We start from the raw sequence: 18,784 nt of genomic DNA on the forward strand, positions 1-18,784 counted from the left end.
CATGATAATAACCTTTTAACTAAGTGCAATTTTCCGTTTAGGGGTAAACGAGGAATTCAGTAGCTAAAAGGGAAGTCAATATACCCCGTCCATTGTCTCTTTACTCATCTGCCCCCTCCCAGGTGGGGGGGGGGGGTACTTCCTCTTACTGTCTGCATTTCATCTTATTTAGTGTTCATACCAGAAGAGTAATTTACATTTATTTGAGATACAATCAGCCTTTACTCGGTGAAAGCTCTCTGTTAAACAATTTCATCAAAATTGTGGTCTTTTTAAAAATTTCTTAGGTATGTTTTTCACGACCCAGTCAGAAAGTTCAAACGAATGTAAAGTAAAGGCCACTTTTAGCTACAATCAACTAAGATTGGCCTTTCTAGATTAAAATGAGGCCATTCTGAGCTTTTACGCGTGTAATGTCAGAGATAAGGCCTTTGTTCGGAATCTGGCTTCAGTAAATTCATTTCTTTTCGTCCAGTGGCTTTTTACATGGACAATACTGTCTAGTTACAATGAAGTATAAGAGAGTGTCAGAGCAAAACTTTATTGAGAACAATTTTCTCAGAAACGGCAAGGAAGCGGAACGCCTGAAGAAACTTTTTTCCTACTGAGTGCTTTTGACCAAAATCCTACAACTCCGCACACCGAAGGGTTTGATGAAACTCTATCTACTGCACTTAAAAATTGAAATTATCGGCAAACCTTGAAAAAAAAAAGAAGAAAAAAACCAGCCGGAAACCTTAATGTCTCCCTCACACCTGCATGGAGGGGTACTTCCCGAAAAATTGGGTGGGTTGTGTAGCGTGCTTCCTGAAACCCTTGCTCTTTTTCAGACCAAAACATGCGATTTTTCCTTTCCTTTTTCAGAGCCGACACAAGAAATAGTTACCCTACCCAGGCTTCAATTTGCGTAAATATTTGAGGTTTGTAAAGATGAATAATTACAAAAATTAGTTCCTTTCAAGAATTTTACTAAATTGCTGACTCCAGTGCACAAACCATAAACTAGTTCAGATAAAATTGTCAAAACCTATGCCATACTTTAGACCAATTCGTTTCCATTACCGTGCCCTTGGCGCCGCAGATACCCCACATAGTTTATACAAAGGATTATTCCACCGATAAATTTCCGCCACTCTCATTGGACAAAACGCACGCAGCACGTGGTACAAATCAGATAATATACCCCGTCTAATTTGATACCTGTCGCCCGATTTTATAAAGGAGTACAAAACAAACGAACAGTCACCTTTTTTGGTCTAACTTAATCAAATCACGGTGTTACGAAAAGTCAAGTAAACCAATCAACTTGCATTCATTTCACCCGTAATAACGGCGTGATTATTACCTTAGGTGCTTTTCTCCTTTCACGATAAAGTGCGTAGTAGCAATTACTTGATGGGTAAGAAAATAAACTCCTAGTATATTGGAGAATAACGCTCTTGGCTGAAAAAGTGACCGTCCGTGAATCCGCCGTGGGTTTCTGACAACGACAGTTTCAAATATTCATTGAAAGCAGGTTTAACACGGTTTTCGATGGTCATTTGTGTTATATATCGAGGGCATTGATTCCTCATGCCTAAAAATGTTACTGACTGAGCCATGTTTCGTGTAAACCATGTCACATTATAATCATTGCGGAACAAGTTGTACAAAACAAGGTTAACAGAACCTTGCCCAGATTTACAACAACAACAAACGCTACATTCGTGAAATGAGCGCTTTTACTTAAAAAATAATCACAAAATACGCAGTCCAAAATGTCATGTGTGGTGCATTTTGGAGCAGATACATATTGCTCTTCTTTATTGTTCATTATCAATTATTCATACAACTCAACTCATTTGAGTTAACTCAATATAGCAAACGGTTTGAACCCGTCTGGGTGGGGGTACTTCTGACCGGCTAGTATTCATAAAGCGAAAACTTACTTATACCCTGGCCAGTCAAACCAAGCTTAAAAATTGAAAACTGAAGGCAATTTTTTTACACCGAGACCTACTTGCGGTCTTATTCAAAGAACGTTTTAAGGTACTAACTTTTGTTAAGAAACATTCATGCACAGAACCATTTAAACCATGTTTAGCTAAACAGCTTTTAAACTAATGGAGCTACCCTTGTTGGGTGGAACAGCCACTGATTAATCATTGCCTTTTTCGGTCACAGTTCGACTTAAGCCGCCTTCTTAACTAGTGTTGCTAAGCAACAGGACGTACTCTGATGACGTCACAGACGTTTGTGCTATTTCTGTCTGGGCAATTATTTTTGCAGGGGGTCGTATAACGCCTGCTTTGACAAATTTTAAAAATAACTAACATTATATCATGGCGCTATTTACAGCGCTATTTACACCATGTTGAGGTAAAACAATGAAACTACTTGAAAATTCACACATTATTCGACTTTGTGATGTAGAATTTCTGTCCTTTGGCCTTATTCTGTTTTACCTTGGTAATGGTGGTATCTGATGCCAATCAGATGTCGCGTCTGTTAAAAAAGACCTTCACGACTGAAAGGGCTTTTTCTAGTCAAAACGGTTTATAACTTAAATAACTAACTCCTATATACAACTGTCACTCTATATGATTATTGCTTCCATTTTGTTTTGCGTTCCATGTGGTTTAAAAAAATACCGTGGAACCTCGAATTAACGAAGTCCTCAGTATAACGAACCATGTACTCCACCGCAGTAATAGAAAAAACCCCTGATATAACGAAACCTCGATATCGCAAACATATTTTCCAGTCCCTTGGCCCTTCGTTATATCGAGCTTCCACTGTATCTTGTTGTCGTCGGGGCAATTCACTCTAAATTCAAACCCTTATTTTCAATAAAGCGAAACCATTTGAGTTATTCTATAAAATTCCACACTTGTCTGTGTGTTCAGTGTCCTTCATCGTCTCGTTCTTCCTCCACACTATCGCTGATACTGCCTTGTTTTTCCTTTTCTTCTGCTTTCTGTTGCTGCAGCCACATGTCTGCATAGACTCCGCCTTCTGAGACTAGCTCGTCATGTCTGCCGTCAACAAACAAAGTTATAAGTTTCTACGTCGGAAGTGAAGTTTTGAAATCTAAGGCCCCGTCCACACTGACCCGGGTAAATTTGAAAACGCATCTTTTTTTCTCCGGTTAGGCCAACCGTCCACACTGAACCGGCGTTTTCGGTCACCGAAAACGGAGCTTTTCAAAAACGCTCTCCAAAGTGGGTATCCTATTTCTGAAACTTTCACCTCTCATCTTAAGAAAGTGGGTATCGTTTCCAAATTTACCTGGGTTAATGTGGACGGAAAACATTTTACGCGGCGTTTTCAAATTTCTCCGTTTTCAAATTTACCCTGGACGGGGCCTAAATTAACCGCTGTAGCAAATTTCTAAAGCTTACTAGTCTTTGGTCGAGAAAAAAAGTGTTAAATTTATGCCAGTCAGTTTACAAGTCTTACCTTCCTCTTTCAATGATCTCACCCTCCCGGACAACAAGAATCTGGTCTGCATTTATAATGGTGGACAACCTAGAGAAAAAAAGAACTGCTGTGAGGAAAACAGACTCGGCTAAAGGTTAGGCGATCACTTCAACTGGTGACATTTGTATATCCACGCAATAACGTGTGTACGTGTGTGGGTACGATCTGCAATGAGCCAACATGAACACCAGTTCTAGAGCATGTTCGATTGTGGACGACCACACACGACCAAATACGATGTTGTACGACCGCGCCCGAGTATGCACGATGATGTACGACGATGTACAGTTTATTTACCTGTGAGCGACTACAATGGTAGTTCTGTTGATGCACATGGTGTTCAGAGAAGCCTGAATGTTACGTTCAGTCTGCGTGTCGAGAGCAGAAGTTGCCTGAAACAAACAAAATTGGCAAATATAAGACAACGAGACAGGAATTGAAAATTTAGAACTGTTCTTAGCCAGACAGTACCTCATCTAAGAGAACAAGAGGCGGGTTCTTCAGCAGCGTTCTTGCTATTGCCACACGCTGTTTCTCTCCTCCGCTTAGCTTGAGCCCGCGTTCACCGACGATTGTCTCATAACCTGAGAAAAGGAAATGTCGCCAGGCGATAAGTACGCATGGCCAGTATTGGTCGCCCGATTTGCATTCTCGACCCCAGAGCACTTCTCTTTTGCGCATGACTGACGGCGAGAAGAGCTCTGGGAAACTCCACGCAAGCGTAGCCAAAATCTACGATTACACTATTGCGCACGCTCCACATTTCAGAGACAAAAAACGGCTCTTACAACGATAATTAGAAGTAGCATTTTGTTGAAAAATTCAGCAAAAATTAATGTTACAGCTTTAGCTCGTGTAAAGCCCCAATAAAGTCAAAATCAGCAAGGTAGTTCTTCTAAATGGATATTTTATTTTAAAATGTTCAACAACTGAATAATTTATTCACCAGATGCAAATTTAGATTGTCTGTGTTCTTTGTGATTGGCTAGAGTAATTACTTTGGTAATTACGACACTCAATTGAAAACTGCTCTAGTGCGCATGATTAGTATTGGTCACGCGTTTATCTTGTGCCCGGGTTCACGTACCATTGTCTCATAAGCTGAGGAAAGGAAATCCTACTAGGTGATTAGTGCACATGGCTGGTATTGACGCTTACCACTTGGGAAACCCAAAATCCTGGTGTGCATGTCAGCGGCTGATGCGGCTTCCTCTACTTCACTGTTAGGGGCGCCAATTCTGCCGTACTGGATGTTATACCTGACACAGCACACAAGATAGTGGGGATTATGAGGGAGACTGGGTTCTGGATGTTATACCTGACACAGCACACAAGATAGTGAGGGTTATGAGGGGGACTGGGTACTGGATGTTATACCTGACACAGCACACAAGATAGTGGGGGTTATGAGGGGGACTGGGTACTGGATGTTATACCTGACACAGCACACAAGATAGTGGGGATTATGAGGGAGACTGGGTACTGGATGTTATACCTGAGACAGCACACAAGATAGTGGGGGTTATGAGGGAGACTGGGTACTGGATGTTATACCTGACACAGCACACAAGATAGTGGGGGTTATGAGGGGGACTGGGTACTGGATGTTATACCTGACACAGCACACAAGATAGTGGGGGTTATGAGGGGGACTGGGTACTGGATGTTATACCTGACACATGTACAGCACACAAGATAGTGGGGGTTATGAGGGAGACTGGGTACTGGATGTTATACCTGACACAGCACACAAGATAGTGGGGGTTATGAGGGAGACTGGGTACTGGATGTTATACCGGGCACCTTCCGCTGTAACTCAAATCATCGATGCCTCACTTGCCCCCACATCGAAGATGGCAAAACAACATATACCTTCAGCAGTACTAACGAAGTCAGACAGATTAAACATCACATAACATGCAACTCAACTAACCTTGTATATATGATACAATGTAAAAGATGTAATAAACAATATGTAGGAAAAACAAAACGAACTCTTCGGGAACGTTTCACTGAGCACAGGCAGGCCAGCAATAATCCAAGGCACAAGAAAGCAGCCACTGCAGTCCCTACTCATTTCAACATGCCAAGGCACTGCACATCAGACATCTCTCTAGTTCCTCTTGAATTGCTACCCACTAAAAGTACTTCTCGTCGCAAAGCAAGAGAAGCATATCTCATAGACCGAGGCAAAACTCTTGAACCTAATGGCCTCAATAGACGCTCTGAACAGTGATATGTTATATCTTTAGATCGTTATATGAAAGTTAGCTTTAGTTTATTATTATTTTTATTTTTATTTATTTTTTATTTTTATTTTTTATATTTTTTTCATCTTTTATATATTATTAGTGCGTGTATTTTCTTTATACGTATATATTACACCCTCTACGCTGTATTTTATGCTTTTTCCTTATATGGCTATCGTGTTACGTATTATCCACTTATATACTTTAATTTAAATTTTAGGAGCCGTTAAGTTTTATCTCACTCCAGCTCTGGCCCTGTAGAAGACTAGTTGACTAGTCGAAATATCGGCCAAATAAATTGTCCAACACAAGTGTCGTCGTACTAGCCGTGCATTTAAAATTACTGTTTTATACACCTCGAGTGAGTTCTAGTACATGCATCTCCAAGCTACGTGAGATCCGACAACAATTGTGCCAAAGTCTTCCTAACGTTGTGTGGCCCTCTGCATTTAATCGTCCCACAGCACACAAGATAGTGGGGGTTATGAGGGGGACTGGGTACTGGATGTTATACCTGACACAGCACACAAGATAGTGGGGGTTATGAGGGGGACTGGGTACTGGATATTATACCTGACACAGCACACAAGATAGTGGGGGTTATGAGGAGGACTGGGTACTGGATGTTATACCTGACACAGCACACAAGATAGTGGGGGTTATGAGGGAGACTGGGTACTGGATGTTATACCTGACACAGCACACAAGATAGTGGGGGTTATGAGGAGGACTGGGTACTGGATGTTATACCTGACACAGCACACAAGATAGTGGGGGTTATGAGGAGGACTGGGTACTGGATGTTATACCTGACACAGCACACAAGATAGTGGGGGTTATGAGGAGGACTGGGTACTGGATGTTATACCTGACACAGCACACAAGATAGTGGGGATTATGAGGGAGACTGGGTACTGGATGTTATACCTGACACAGCACACAAGATAGTGGGGGTTATGAGGAGGACTGGGTACTGGATATTATACCTGACACAGCACACAAGATAGTGGGGGTTATGAGGAGGACTGGGTACTGGATATTATACCTGACACAGCACACAAGATAGTGGGGGTTATGAGGAGGACTGGGTACTGGATGTTATACCTGACACAGCACACAAGATAGTGGGGATTATGAGGGAGACTGGGTACTGGATGTTATACCTGACACAGCACACAAGATAGTGGGGGTTATGAGGGGGACTGGGTACTGGATGTTATCTGACACAGCACACAAGATAGTGGGGGTTATGAGGGAGACTGGGTACTGGATGTTATACCTGACACAGCACACAAGATAGTGGCGGTTATGAGGGAGACTGGGTACTGGATGTTATACCTGACACAGCACACAAGATAGTGGGGGTTATGAGGGATACTGGGTACTGGATGTTATATCTGACACAGCACACAAGATAGTATTTTTTACATGACAGTATTCAAACAACGAAGAAATTCAGAATCTAGCCAATCTGAACCAACAAAAACTGAATTCGCCACTAACGTCAGTAGTTAACTTGTTACTTCATTAAAGTCCGTTGGGTAAAGGCAATAACTGCAAACTAACTTGAGTCAGACCTTTACAAGAACACTTGGCGTTTGCCAGTGATGTTATTTCAGTATGGACATCGTAACGTATTCTTTTCTGATTTTGTTTTGGCGACGGATTTGTTAACAATAACTCATGAAGCAGAAACAAAACTGCATCCCAACAACGTAACGATTTTGTTGAAGAAAGAAAAAGACTGCATTGGCACAATATGTAGAGTGAACGATGCCCAAAGGAGGATAATATTCATGATCCAACAGTTTGATTTTTTTGGCTAACAATGGATTATTTAAGACAAGCTCTTGGCTTCAGCCATATTCTCCCCGATATATTCCAACTAATTATCTGCTGAAGCTGATTATACCTTATGTCATTGTTGAACAGAACAGTGTCCTGAGGAACCACTCCTATGATTTTACGGAGAGACTTCTGGGTGACCTGGGGAGAGCAATCAAACTTAACAAGCTGCACAATGCTTAACACTCACTACTACAGACGAGAACTGTTTGCCTCTTGCTTTGATAAAGCTTTTGTAACTTTTGAAACTTTTTCTTAAACTTTTGTTCACTTTTGGTGGTAGATCTGGTTCAAAAGCTTTCGTGAACAAAAAGGCGCATCTCGGCCAGAAGTGCAAGATAAACCTCTGGCATCCAGAGTTACTACTGTTATAAATAAGAACTTTTTGAGGAACCTTTGCAATGTTCTGTCCATCAATGGAGATGACTCCAGAGTCCAGATCATAAAAGCGATACAGCAGTCGAATGATTGTGCTTTTGCCGCTTCCTGACGGACCAACAAGTGCAACAGTCTGTCCAGGGTACACTGTGAATGTCACGTCTTTAAGAATCTGCTTTCTGTGGGAAAAATAAAAAGTTGTAACACTTCATCTGCAAGCCTCCCTCTATCCCTCACCTGGGGAAAGGAACTAAGCTTAGCTTATCTACATGCTTTTCTATCGGTGTTCTAAAACCAGTCCAGAAAGCACAGTGCCATTATAAAATATATCATGGGTGGAAAAGAAAACGAGGATGGAGTAAAAAAAACACTCTCCATGTCTGCTTTATCAGTCGACGACAGACTGGGCAGTTTATAGCAGTCTGTTAAAGAAGACAAAACAGGGTCAGGGATACCAAGAAACAAGTTTGGTAGACAGAAGACCAGCAACTAGATAGTAACATTAGTTCTCAGCAGCAGTGACGTAAGTAAGGCTTGAAGCCCTCTATGAACCTAATGTCCGTAGAAAACTGGCACGGATCACTGATGAAACTTGAGAAAGCCCATCAAAACCAGCAACAAGAAATTTCGCCCGGTGCTAAGTGTGGGCCAAAAGTTGCACCACAAGTGCATCTGGTTTTGTATCTTACTGACCGAGAAAATGTAAAATGTATACAGCATTTCAGGAGACCCAACAATCATGGTTTGATCTGTTGAACAGCATTTGACAAATAACAGGAAGCTATTAGGAAGTCAGGATGACTAACGATGGTAAGGATGGAAATGGATTGCAACTAGAGAAAATTCCACATCCTTTGAAACAAACTCTTTTTACATGAAATTCTGCTTCTGATATTAAGTTCGAAATTCATCAAACAGCAAAACTCACTCTGGCTGGTAAGAAAAGTTGACATGTTGAAATTCTATCAGACCACTGGGCACTCGGATATCTGGAGCGTGTGGTTCATCAAGTACCTGACAATAACACAGATACCAATGCAACTGTTTAAAATTAAACAATTTCAGATACAATATCATTTGGAAGACAAGGTGGCCTAATAGTTCTCCAATGTCTGATAAGTGCTTATTCATAAGTTATTTATTTAATTTATTTACTTATTCATGTCATTTTATTATTAATTAATTTATTCTATTTATTCGATTTATTATGCAAGATCTACTATGACATTCTACTAAATTAATAATGTTATCTGATGAAAAATTAAAAAAGAAACAAAACAGCCAATTGTATAGTTTGCAAATGAGCCCAAAGTCCCGTATGATAAATCAAATCACCTGTTTTTTCTGCTGAAACAAGTCAAACATGTTCTCCATGTCAATAAATGATTGTTGAATCATTCTGAAAGAAAAATGTTTAGTACTCTGAAGAATTGAGACATCTTGATGCCTGTATATATTAATCCTTTAACAATGATCAGCATTTATTTTCTCCTTACAATATCAGTACATTGTCAAGCAGACAGGTAAGGAGAACAAAGAAAAGCATCATTTAAGGGATAATAGAGTCTTGATGTAGCACCAAGTTCTTAAAGCTAAAGTTAAATGAAATGTATGGTGATCAATAAGAATGCAGTGTTTTATAATGGAAGACCATTTTGGACTTTTTTTCCAATTTCTCGAAAACCTTCGTTGATGGAATCTCACTAATAAAGTTATCAGTAATTTGCACTTGTAAATATAAAACGAGTCAGGAGCCAACCTAAGAGAGGGATATCCAGCTAATTTTACCAGCTAAAAGAGAACTTATCATCTGCTAACATTTCACTAGCAATACCCGATTCCCTCTATAGCGTGCGCCTGCAGGGAATCACGGTAGTTGTATTCATCAAACCATGCATGAGACTCAGCAATGATGCACGTTGCTGAGTCTCGCGCATGGTTTGATGGATACAACTACCGTGATTCCCTGCAGGCGCGCGCTATAGAGGGAATCGGCTATTAGTAAAGATTTGAGGTAATTATGAAAACTGGGAGGGATATTTTTTTTACCAGTTATTGCTAAGTTTTTTTTCTGAATAAGTAGTTGTTCACTGATTTATTGAAGTTGTTTTAACCTAATAAAAGTGACTGCCTCACCTGTAGTATGTCCCAAGAAAGTTGAGAGGTATGTAAAGTTGAAGGGTATAAGTGACAAACAAGACAAAGTCTCCAACCTACATTAAATAAGCAGAGATTAAAAAAAACATTAAAACACCTTCCTTATGAACTTGCTTAATCCCACTCCCATTAGTGAACACCTCCAGTCCCAGTCCCTTTGGTGAACACCTTGTTTATGTTGTGGTTTAAATTTATCTTTGGTTTTAATTTTTCAAACCAGTTTAATCTTTATTTTCTTGTTTCAGATCATGATAATGAATATGAAAATGAAAAAATTTAAAAATTTTAAACCAAAGATAAATTTAAACCACAAAATGTATACTTTCTTAAGATCTGCTTGGTGTTATCCCAATAAAAATCCAACTATACATCTAGGAAACTATCTAATTCAGCAATTTAGCCTATTGGCTTGCAATCAAGTTAGATGTTAAAAAGATGAATTATTTTCAGTTTCATAGTTCATAGTAATTTTGCTTGGACAATTCTGTCCAAGGGGGAAAGGCGCAATGAGGTTAACCCTATGTGAAGCACCAACCTGTGAAACAAGGCCAGACCATGACACCGGGAACTCCATGCCCTACGGAGTTTGAATGCTGTTGAACTTTCAAGAAAGGAACCATTCTTTTTGGTACTTTCTCAGGTATTATTTACTCTGGGCGCGCACCGAAACACACTCCTGAGAGTGTCCACAACATGGACGTTATGACTGCATGTGGCTTTATAGTTCTTAAAAGTAATTTAACCAAACGAGTAGATTAAAACGGCAGGTATTTAAGAATACCCACCCCCAAGTGTCCCTCCACCACTAACTTGCCGCAGTACAGTGTGCCAGCCAACAGCCCAGCAGTGATGACTGAGTTCTGCACTGTGTTCAACAGAGCAAGGGATGCAATGGTGTCCCACTCACATTTCTGAAAATAGAATTTAAGAGGCTGTATCTGTAATAGTGGTCTGCCCGATCTGGCTTGTTAAATAGATTTCGCTCTTTTCTAGTGTGTTGCAAGACTTTCATGTACTTATACTAAAAACACAATTCACTTGACTGGATCATTAATTTTTTTCGAGTTTTTAAGGATTTTCGGTTCACCCGAACGAGCACTTGTAACGACCACTGTCAAGGCTTAAATTTACCACAACTTTGAAAATTAATTAAAAAAGAACTAACAACTTCTGTACCAAACAAACACTACAGCCTGTTAAATTATGTCTTTTTAATTTATCACACCAACTTTCACGAACATTGAGCTCGAATCAAGCTAGCAGCAAAACATTAATGACACCCCTATCACACACCTTGATGAAACACTTGAAAACGGCTCAGATTCAAACTTTATTTTTGAAAAAGTGAGGCGGTCTACTTCAATCAAACCAACGCAGCCGAAAAGTAGATGTAATAGAAAATGTTCCTATCGAAAAAAACCTTTTGGTATCGTCTTAATGAAATATTGACAGCTGTGTAAACTTGCCCAATTTCGAAGATCTTCATGTTTGCAGCCATTTTGAGGTACTCGTCAGGACGAGGAGTTTCATCAACTGGCCTCGCAGACATACCTAACACCATCAGAAATAAACAAAGTTTAGATATGAATGCATTGCAGTTCAACTGAAAGAGAATAAATCGTGTTTAAAAATGGAAGCTCGACTTACATTTCAACGATTTCTATGGGCGTAAGGTCATTTTTGTTCGAATTTCGCTTGATGATTCCACAACAAATAACAATATTTGACACGTAGACTTTGACTGAATGTAGCGTTTGAATCAGTTAAAGGTAGTAACCTCGTGCTTTCCCTTCTTTACCGGCGTACAGCGAAGTTGTTTTCACGACAAAACAGGAAGCATCAGGTAAAGAAGACCAAACTGACATGTTTATCGATTGATCGGTTATATACTTCATGTATGGAGTACCGTTGTGTACCGTATGTGTACCGTATAGTGCCTCATACATGAAGTAGCGACCGACAGGCCGTTTCTTCGGCTGTTTCTTCGACGTTCAACGTTTTGGGATGGAAAATCTTTGCTGTACGCCAGTAAGGAAGGAAAAGCACAAAGTTACTGCCTTGAGCTGATTCATAGGTTACATTAAGTCGAAGTTTGTATGTCAAATATTGTTATTTCTAGTGGAATCATCGAGCGAAATTCCAATAGTAACAACCGTACGTCCGTAGACGTCCGTAACAGTCAAAATGTAAGTCGAGCTTCCATTTTTAAACACGATTTATTCTCTTTCAGTTGAACTGCACTGCATTTATATCTAATCTTTGTTTATTTCTGAAGGTGTGAGGTATGTCTGCGAGGCCAGTTGATGAAACTCCTCGTCCTGACGAGTACCTCAAAATGGCTGCAAACATGAAGATCTTCGAAATTGGGCAAGTTTACACAGCTGTCAATATTTCATTAAGACGATACCAAAAGGTTTTTTTCGATAGGAACATTTTCTATTACATCTACTTTTCGGCTGCGTTGGTTTGATTGAAGTAGACCGCCTCACTTTTTCAAAAATAAAGTTTGAATCTGAGCCGTTTTCAAGTGTTTCATCAAGGTGTGTGATAGGGGTGTCATTAATGTTTTGCTGCTAGCTTGATTCGAGCTCAATGTTCGTGAAAGTTGGTGTGATAAATTAAAAAGGCATAATTTAACAGGCTGTAGTGTTTGTTTGGTACAAAAGTTGTTAGTTCTTTTTTAATTAATTTTCAAAGTTGTGGTAAATTTAAGCCTTGACAGTGGTCGTTACAAGTGCTCGTTCGGGTGAACCGAAAATCCTTAAAAACTCGAAAAAAATTAATGATCCGGTCAAGTGAATTGTGTTTTTAGTATAAGTACATGAAAGTCTTGCAACACACTAGAAAAGAGCGAAATCTATTTAACAAGCCAGATCGGGCAGACCACTATTACAGATACAGCCTCTTAATGCTTGGATAAGACATCATGAGTAGCTCATGATCAGGTACAGCAAATGGGTCGCAATGATATTAAGATAAAAAAACAACAAGAAAAATTCAAGGCTGTTGTGCAGTTTTACCTGGTAGTCCTGTATAGCAAGGTCCAGTCTTTCCACTTCAAAGTCTTCTCCACTGTAGTACTTAACCTTAAGCAAATGTGATCAACATTCAAGATTCAATTTCTCCTTACAATATATATCATTATCCATTTTGTCTTCAAGTAAAACCAAATCCCTGGCAATTAGTACAAAAGAATACATATATTTAGGGTTTGAAAACTTATGACTACAGGTATAAACAAAACAAAACACCTTTTCAACTTACAGTTTCAAAGTTCAACAGCGAGTCAACAGCTTTAGCTTTGGCTGCATTGTCCTTCTCGTTCATTTCACGCCTGTATTTAGTTCGCCACTCAGTAACCAGCACTGTAGCAGCTGAATAAAACGAAGTTTTTGGAACACAGTTACTACATCAAACCTTGATAAAAAAACTGGTTGACTCATGAGCTGAGATACATTGTATGTTATCACTTTTAATAGATATTTATTATTGGTAAGTGCCACATCATCATCATCATCATTGTCGTCGCCACATTATCATCATCATCAATCATCATCATCATCATCATCATTATAAATAATTACAGCAACATCTAACATGTACATGTATTTTAGGTAACCATATTTATAGTGAAAAAATAAAACTACATGAAAAAATCAACCTATATTTTGTCATACATCATATTATCACTGTTTTTACACTAGAATCACAATTAAAAGTCTCACCAATGTATAACACCATGGTCAAGAAGACGATTAATCCAAACCAGATATTGAAAGCAATGATGAAATACACTACTGCCACACCAATGTCGGCAAATGTAGGAAGAATGGTGAACAAAAGGTAGCTATGAGAAAAACACCAAATATCACACACAATTACAATTACAGCAGGGCTCGAGACTAACTTTTTTGCTAACTAGCCTACTGGCTAGTGACATCTTTGATCCCACTAGCCAAAACCAATATTCTACTAGCCAGAACTTTCAAGCATGGTTTTCTTTTTTTTTTTTTCAAGCCAGCGGAGACAAAATCCAGTGACAACTAACTAAAAACAAATATCTCTTGGAAACAATAAAACCTTTAACAGGAAATGACCTCCATTTAAGAAAGAAAACTCTACCAGTTGTCATGCAGCATCTTACTTTAATAGGTTGTAAATACTGTTGGCACCTCGATCCACCATTCTGATTACTTCTCCAGTTTTACGATTAAGATGCCAGCTGAGCGACAGGCTAGAAGATTTAAGTCAAGAAAACCAGTTAATTATATTATAAATAATAATGGAGCCCTGAGGCAGTCAACAAGGCCACAATAAACACTCGTCCAACAGGTCAACACTCAAACACCACTACCCGGTAAATTACATGGGTTACCCATACTTGACTCTGACAAAGCAGTTTTCTTTCTATCTTTCTGCAGCCATTTTTTCTGACCTTCAACTGCCATTAATGCAAAGACTTAACTGCAGTAAAAAATTTCGGGAGCAGTCAAAATTCTGTTTTTTTTTTCAAATTTTTTTTTTAAAAGACACACTTATTTCACCTGTGAAGATGAGCAAAGAGTCGCACTTGAAGAGTCCTGCTAGTGAACTGTTGGATCTTTATCCACAAGAAAGCCTTGATGTTGTTCAGTAAGCCAATGCCACCAGTGCCGCCTCCTTGTAAAAACCTTAATGCCACATAAATCAGAATCAGATGCCAAGGGTCTGTAATCGCAACCTTTCCTGGTGTAAGGTGGTTCACTAAAATGATGGAAAAACATAATATGATATGACTGATGACAGATAAGCTTGCTTAACATTTACGGAAAAGAAAGCAATTACAGGAAAAATTGTAGCTTCCAGTTTACCAAACCATTAAATATCCAGAATTAAACATAGTTTAACTCCAAAGATCCCAACCAGAATATTCAAATAAAAAATATGTATAAATTTTCATTGGTCTGGTCTATCACTTTCAGGTCACAAACTAGTTTGAAACTTCTGTTTGCCTGCTCAACTTGATTCCAAACATTCCAAATAAATTCTGGTCAATACAATACACCTAATCCATAATTTATTGTATTTTCCATTTGCGGGCATTCAAGGGTTAACTTGGTCCCATTTGTTCAAACCACAGAATAACCAGTTTTGCAAACAACAATTATATAACAATTACAGACAGGGTTATACTATACATGTATTTGGAAGAAGTTGGTTTTATTGGATTGGAGTAACAAGTTGTTTTTGCCACCTTTTCCTAAAGAATCAGACAAATAGTGCAGTATAGTAGTTGTGCAAGCTTATCATGACAGTGAATGGTGATTTTCATCAGCAGCTGGCTTCTTTGAACAGCCTGGTTCAATGTCAGTGGTGGTACATGTGGTGGTAAGTGGGGCCCCCGATCAACCAGACCCTGGAAAAAGAGGGGGGCCCGATCTCAAAAAGATAACTTTTCTCAGCCCTTCGGGTCTGAATTTGACCTAAAATAAGGTGGGGGCCCTGGCCCTCAGGCCCCTCCCCAAGATCCGCCACTGAATGTAACAGTGATGACAACTTTGACTTTGGATCCACTTACCAATTATTTTGTACATATATGGAACAAGAACATTCACAGCTCGACCAGCTCCCAGAATGATAAAACACGCAACAACCTTGAACTGCAGGTACCTGGTATAAGCAAGATAAATACACTTATTTAAAGTCTAGAACGAAGTTGCTGCAATGAGCATTGTGTTATTCCAGAAAATATCCATACCCCTCCCATCACAAGTTTTTTGGTTTGCATCCCCCCACCTCTCCGGAAATTCTAGTTAAGCTCTATACTTTCCTTTAAAAAAAATTTTTGCTTTTGAGACCCCCATCCCCTTGGAATTTCCAATTACCTTCCATGCGGTGGGTATGGATATTTTCTTAACATGCACATTGTCATTTTTCTGGTTTATTTTTCACTGCTTAGCATTATCCATGAATGATTTTGTCTACCTGTCTGAAGGCCACAAGAAAGGCCACAATGTCTTCATTTTCTTCCAGAAACCTTTAAAAGCCGACTGTCCCCTGCGATCTAATGCCTAAAAACATTAACAAAAACAACAATAAAATTATTATTATTATTATTATTATTATTAAAACGAAATTATAAATTTGACTTACTGCTGATCCTTCCAAAAATTTTGGCTCTTCTTTGACAGGAACTGGAGGCGGTTGATAAAGACCTGGTCCTTTTATTCCAAGAACAAAGATCAACATCATTATAACATAACGTGTTATAAACAAACCAAATTCTGCTTCCTGGTTCCTTGTCTTTCGACCAAACCACCAATTAGGACTGTTCCAGGAGATAAAGGACAAATTCTCCATAACAAACGCCAGTGTCCAAAACAGCAAGAGGCCAAAAGAATGTCTGGAAACGTGAGCCTTGAAATACCTTGTACTTTCAGCACGTAAAACAAAGAATGCTAACATCCATGTCAGCAGCATTCCAACATCACTGACCACAACATATCCTTGCAATCTCTTAGGTTCCACAGCAGCCTTGGTAATAACGTCAACAACAGGAACAAACACGAGGCAAATGTGCAAGAACTGTTGAAATGTGTACGAAAATGATGTACGGCTGTCGCCATGGATAAATTCAGCAGGGTTCGCAATAGACTGAATGGAATTTTGCATCATTTCACAACTTCCATCGATGCGCTTGCACTTAAGTACACAATCACAGGGCTTGTTATCGGCTCTTATAATTTCCTCAACAGAGGTTGACTCTATATCAGACAGTAAAGTCCTCCCTTGATTGTCTTTTTGTATCTTTCTCTTCTTATACAATTGAATCAAAGCAAGCAGCAACACAAAGAGGAGCAAGACAGCAGGGGGTACAGTTCCCATGATGCATCTTGGAAGGCCAAAGTCTTTGGATGCATGACTTGATAGAGTTTCATTAAAATCACAGTACCGAGTACAGATCTTCATTATCACATTTAGTTATAGTTAGCTCTGCATTCACCTGAGGGAAAGATTAAGTATGTTTTGACATTAGATACGTTCACCCTACAGATACATGTGTCTTCTGGAGAAAAAACGTTTTACATTTTTTTGAATCATTACCTACTACCACACCCACTATCTTATATTCGCGTTCAAAATTTCCTAATATTATTGTATAAAAGCCTGTTTTTTCCCCATTTTCCAGTTTACATGAAAAATATGTTCTCACTTCGGTCCTCCTGTTACGATCTACGCGGCAATAACATTTTGTCCCTTTGTAAGCCTAGAACAACGAGCTTTGGCCTTCATTCATTTTCATACTTCTCAGCTAAACAATGGAATGCGTTACCTGACTGTATTAGAACATGTGACTTTACAGAGTTTAAAAGGAACATTCAGGGAATGACTTTCGTTTAGTTGCATTTACTATTTTTTTTTTTTTCACATTTTGCATTTTACATTTACACTTTTTTTATATTATTATTATTATTATTATTATTATTATTATTATTATTATTTATTTTTCTCGAAGATATTAGCTACAATATAAATATTATATTTAAAGCTACTCTAAAATTCGAGTGAAAATAAAGTCTATGTATGTATGTATGTATGTATGTATGTATGTATATTAAATTTGGTGAAAAAATGTCTCTGGGTTTTATTTTTCCAACTTTATTTCTTCTTGAAATTCCAACTTGTTAGAGTAAAAAATTCACTCTCAGAGTGTTGATCAAGTAATTTTTTGCTCTCTTTTTTGCAATAACTCATAACTTGCCCATTGGCATAATAAGAAAATCCCACCCTAAAATTAGCTAATCAGAGTGTGTATTATATCAGCTACAAACACCAGCCCATAATTTAATAAAAATAATTTAATAATAATTTATTTATTTATATATATAGCCCTATCTCCAGAATTGCTCTATAGTGCTTTAGAACAAATCTATGATCTATACCCGCTCCACTTAATATTGACTCAACTACCACTGGAACACAAACACTTGCACTCTGTGTTTTGAGCCCCATTTTGCACAGTAATGCATGACTGTGGAATCGAAAAGTTAATTCAGAACTGAAAAGAACGAGGCCCAAGACAAATGTGAATGCAAATAAATTTAGAGGTTGATTTTTTGCAATCCCGCGCCTTGGAGAAATGTATTTATAGGAAGAAGTATACAATGAAAAGTGCTGAGTCATGCGGGATGCTAGCTACGATTTTCTGTAATCACTGATCAATGACCTTTCGAGGGACTATGCTTAGTGTTGTTGTTGTGTACGTACACATGTACGAGCTGGAACTGTCTTTATAGCTATCTTGCAGAGACATTGCCGGTTTTAGAATCTTTAGCCCTCGCTATATAAGCTTACATAGAAAAGTTCCTAAATAAATTCCAGTTAAGACTTCAGCTTGTGCTTCTGATCGACAAAAAGAAATCAAATCAGCAGGGCAATTAATTAGAAAAGAAAACCTTACCAACCTTCAATATCACGTCCAGTGACATTCAAATGAGTTTCAGAAGCGTCGAAGAGTGATTGATATTAAAGGTGAAAGGCTTGCAATCCCAACTGCAAATATAAAGACAAAACAAGCTAGCTCACCTTTTGCAGTATGCACGACAGCACCTTCAGCAATGACGGAAGCTAGCCGAAACTGAATGATGAAGCAAAAATATCACAGGCGAGACAGGCGTAATAAGAATCGCGCGCCTTTTACCGGGAAACAGTACCGA

General features: G+C 38.8%; 1 protein-coding gene across 2 annotated transcripts; it reads right to left on the reverse strand.

The window, feature by feature from the left end:
* Positions 1–1,760: 1,760 nt before the first annotated feature.
* On the reverse strand, positions 1,761–18,772 carry LOC144659909 (ATP-binding cassette sub-family B member 6-like). 2 transcript variants are annotated; one of them, XM_078520432.1, is made up of 20 exons: positions 18,654–18,772; positions 16,221–17,070; positions 16,053–16,138; positions 15,646–15,737; positions 14,633–14,831; positions 14,233–14,322; positions 13,814–13,935; positions 13,353–13,462; positions 13,109–13,174; positions 10,874–10,999; positions 10,068–10,144; positions 9,267–9,330; positions 8,860–8,945; positions 7,948–8,110; positions 7,621–7,694; positions 4,618–4,718; positions 3,931–4,043; positions 3,757–3,851; positions 3,439–3,507; positions 1,761–3,014 (listed from the first exon to the last, which is right to left on the reverse strand). In XM_078520432.1, exons 2-20 carry the CDS (start codon positions 17,034–17,036, stop codon positions 2,882–2,884), a joined length of 2,682 nt encoding a protein of 893 aa, XP_078376558.1. In that variant the 5' UTR covers positions 17,037–17,070; positions 18,654–18,772; the 3' UTR covers positions 1,761–2,881. The 2 variants fall into 2 exon arrangements, with proteins under 2 accessions (XP_078376558.1, XP_078376556.1); XM_078520430.1 differs by having other exon boundaries at positions 18,533–18,744.
* Between the last annotated feature and the right edge of the window lie 12 nt (positions 18,773–18,784).

This window comes from Oculina patagonica, chromosome 7 (assembly GCF_052425735.1).
Source record: "Oculina patagonica isolate OP01 chromosome 7, crgOcupat, whole genome shotgun sequence".
In the NCBI taxonomy this organism is placed as follows: domain Eukaryota; kingdom Metazoa; phylum Cnidaria; class Anthozoa; order Scleractinia; family Oculinidae; genus Oculina; species Oculina patagonica.

Bases quoted from the DNA above. Each gene is read 5' to 3' on its own strand.
- LOC144659909 (XM_078520432.1), bottom strand. From the start codon at position 17,036: ATGAAGATCTGTACTCGGTACTGTGATTTTAATGAAACTCTATCAAGT. The intron at 14,323-14,632 runs GTGAAATAAGTG...TAAATCTTCTAG, and splicing joins CTCTTTGCTCATCTTCACAG to CCTGTCGCTCAGCTGGCATC. The intron at 4,044-4,617 runs GTAAGCGTCAAT...TCCTTTTCTCAG, and splicing joins GATTTTGGGTTTCCCAAGTG to GTTATGAGACAATCGTCGGT.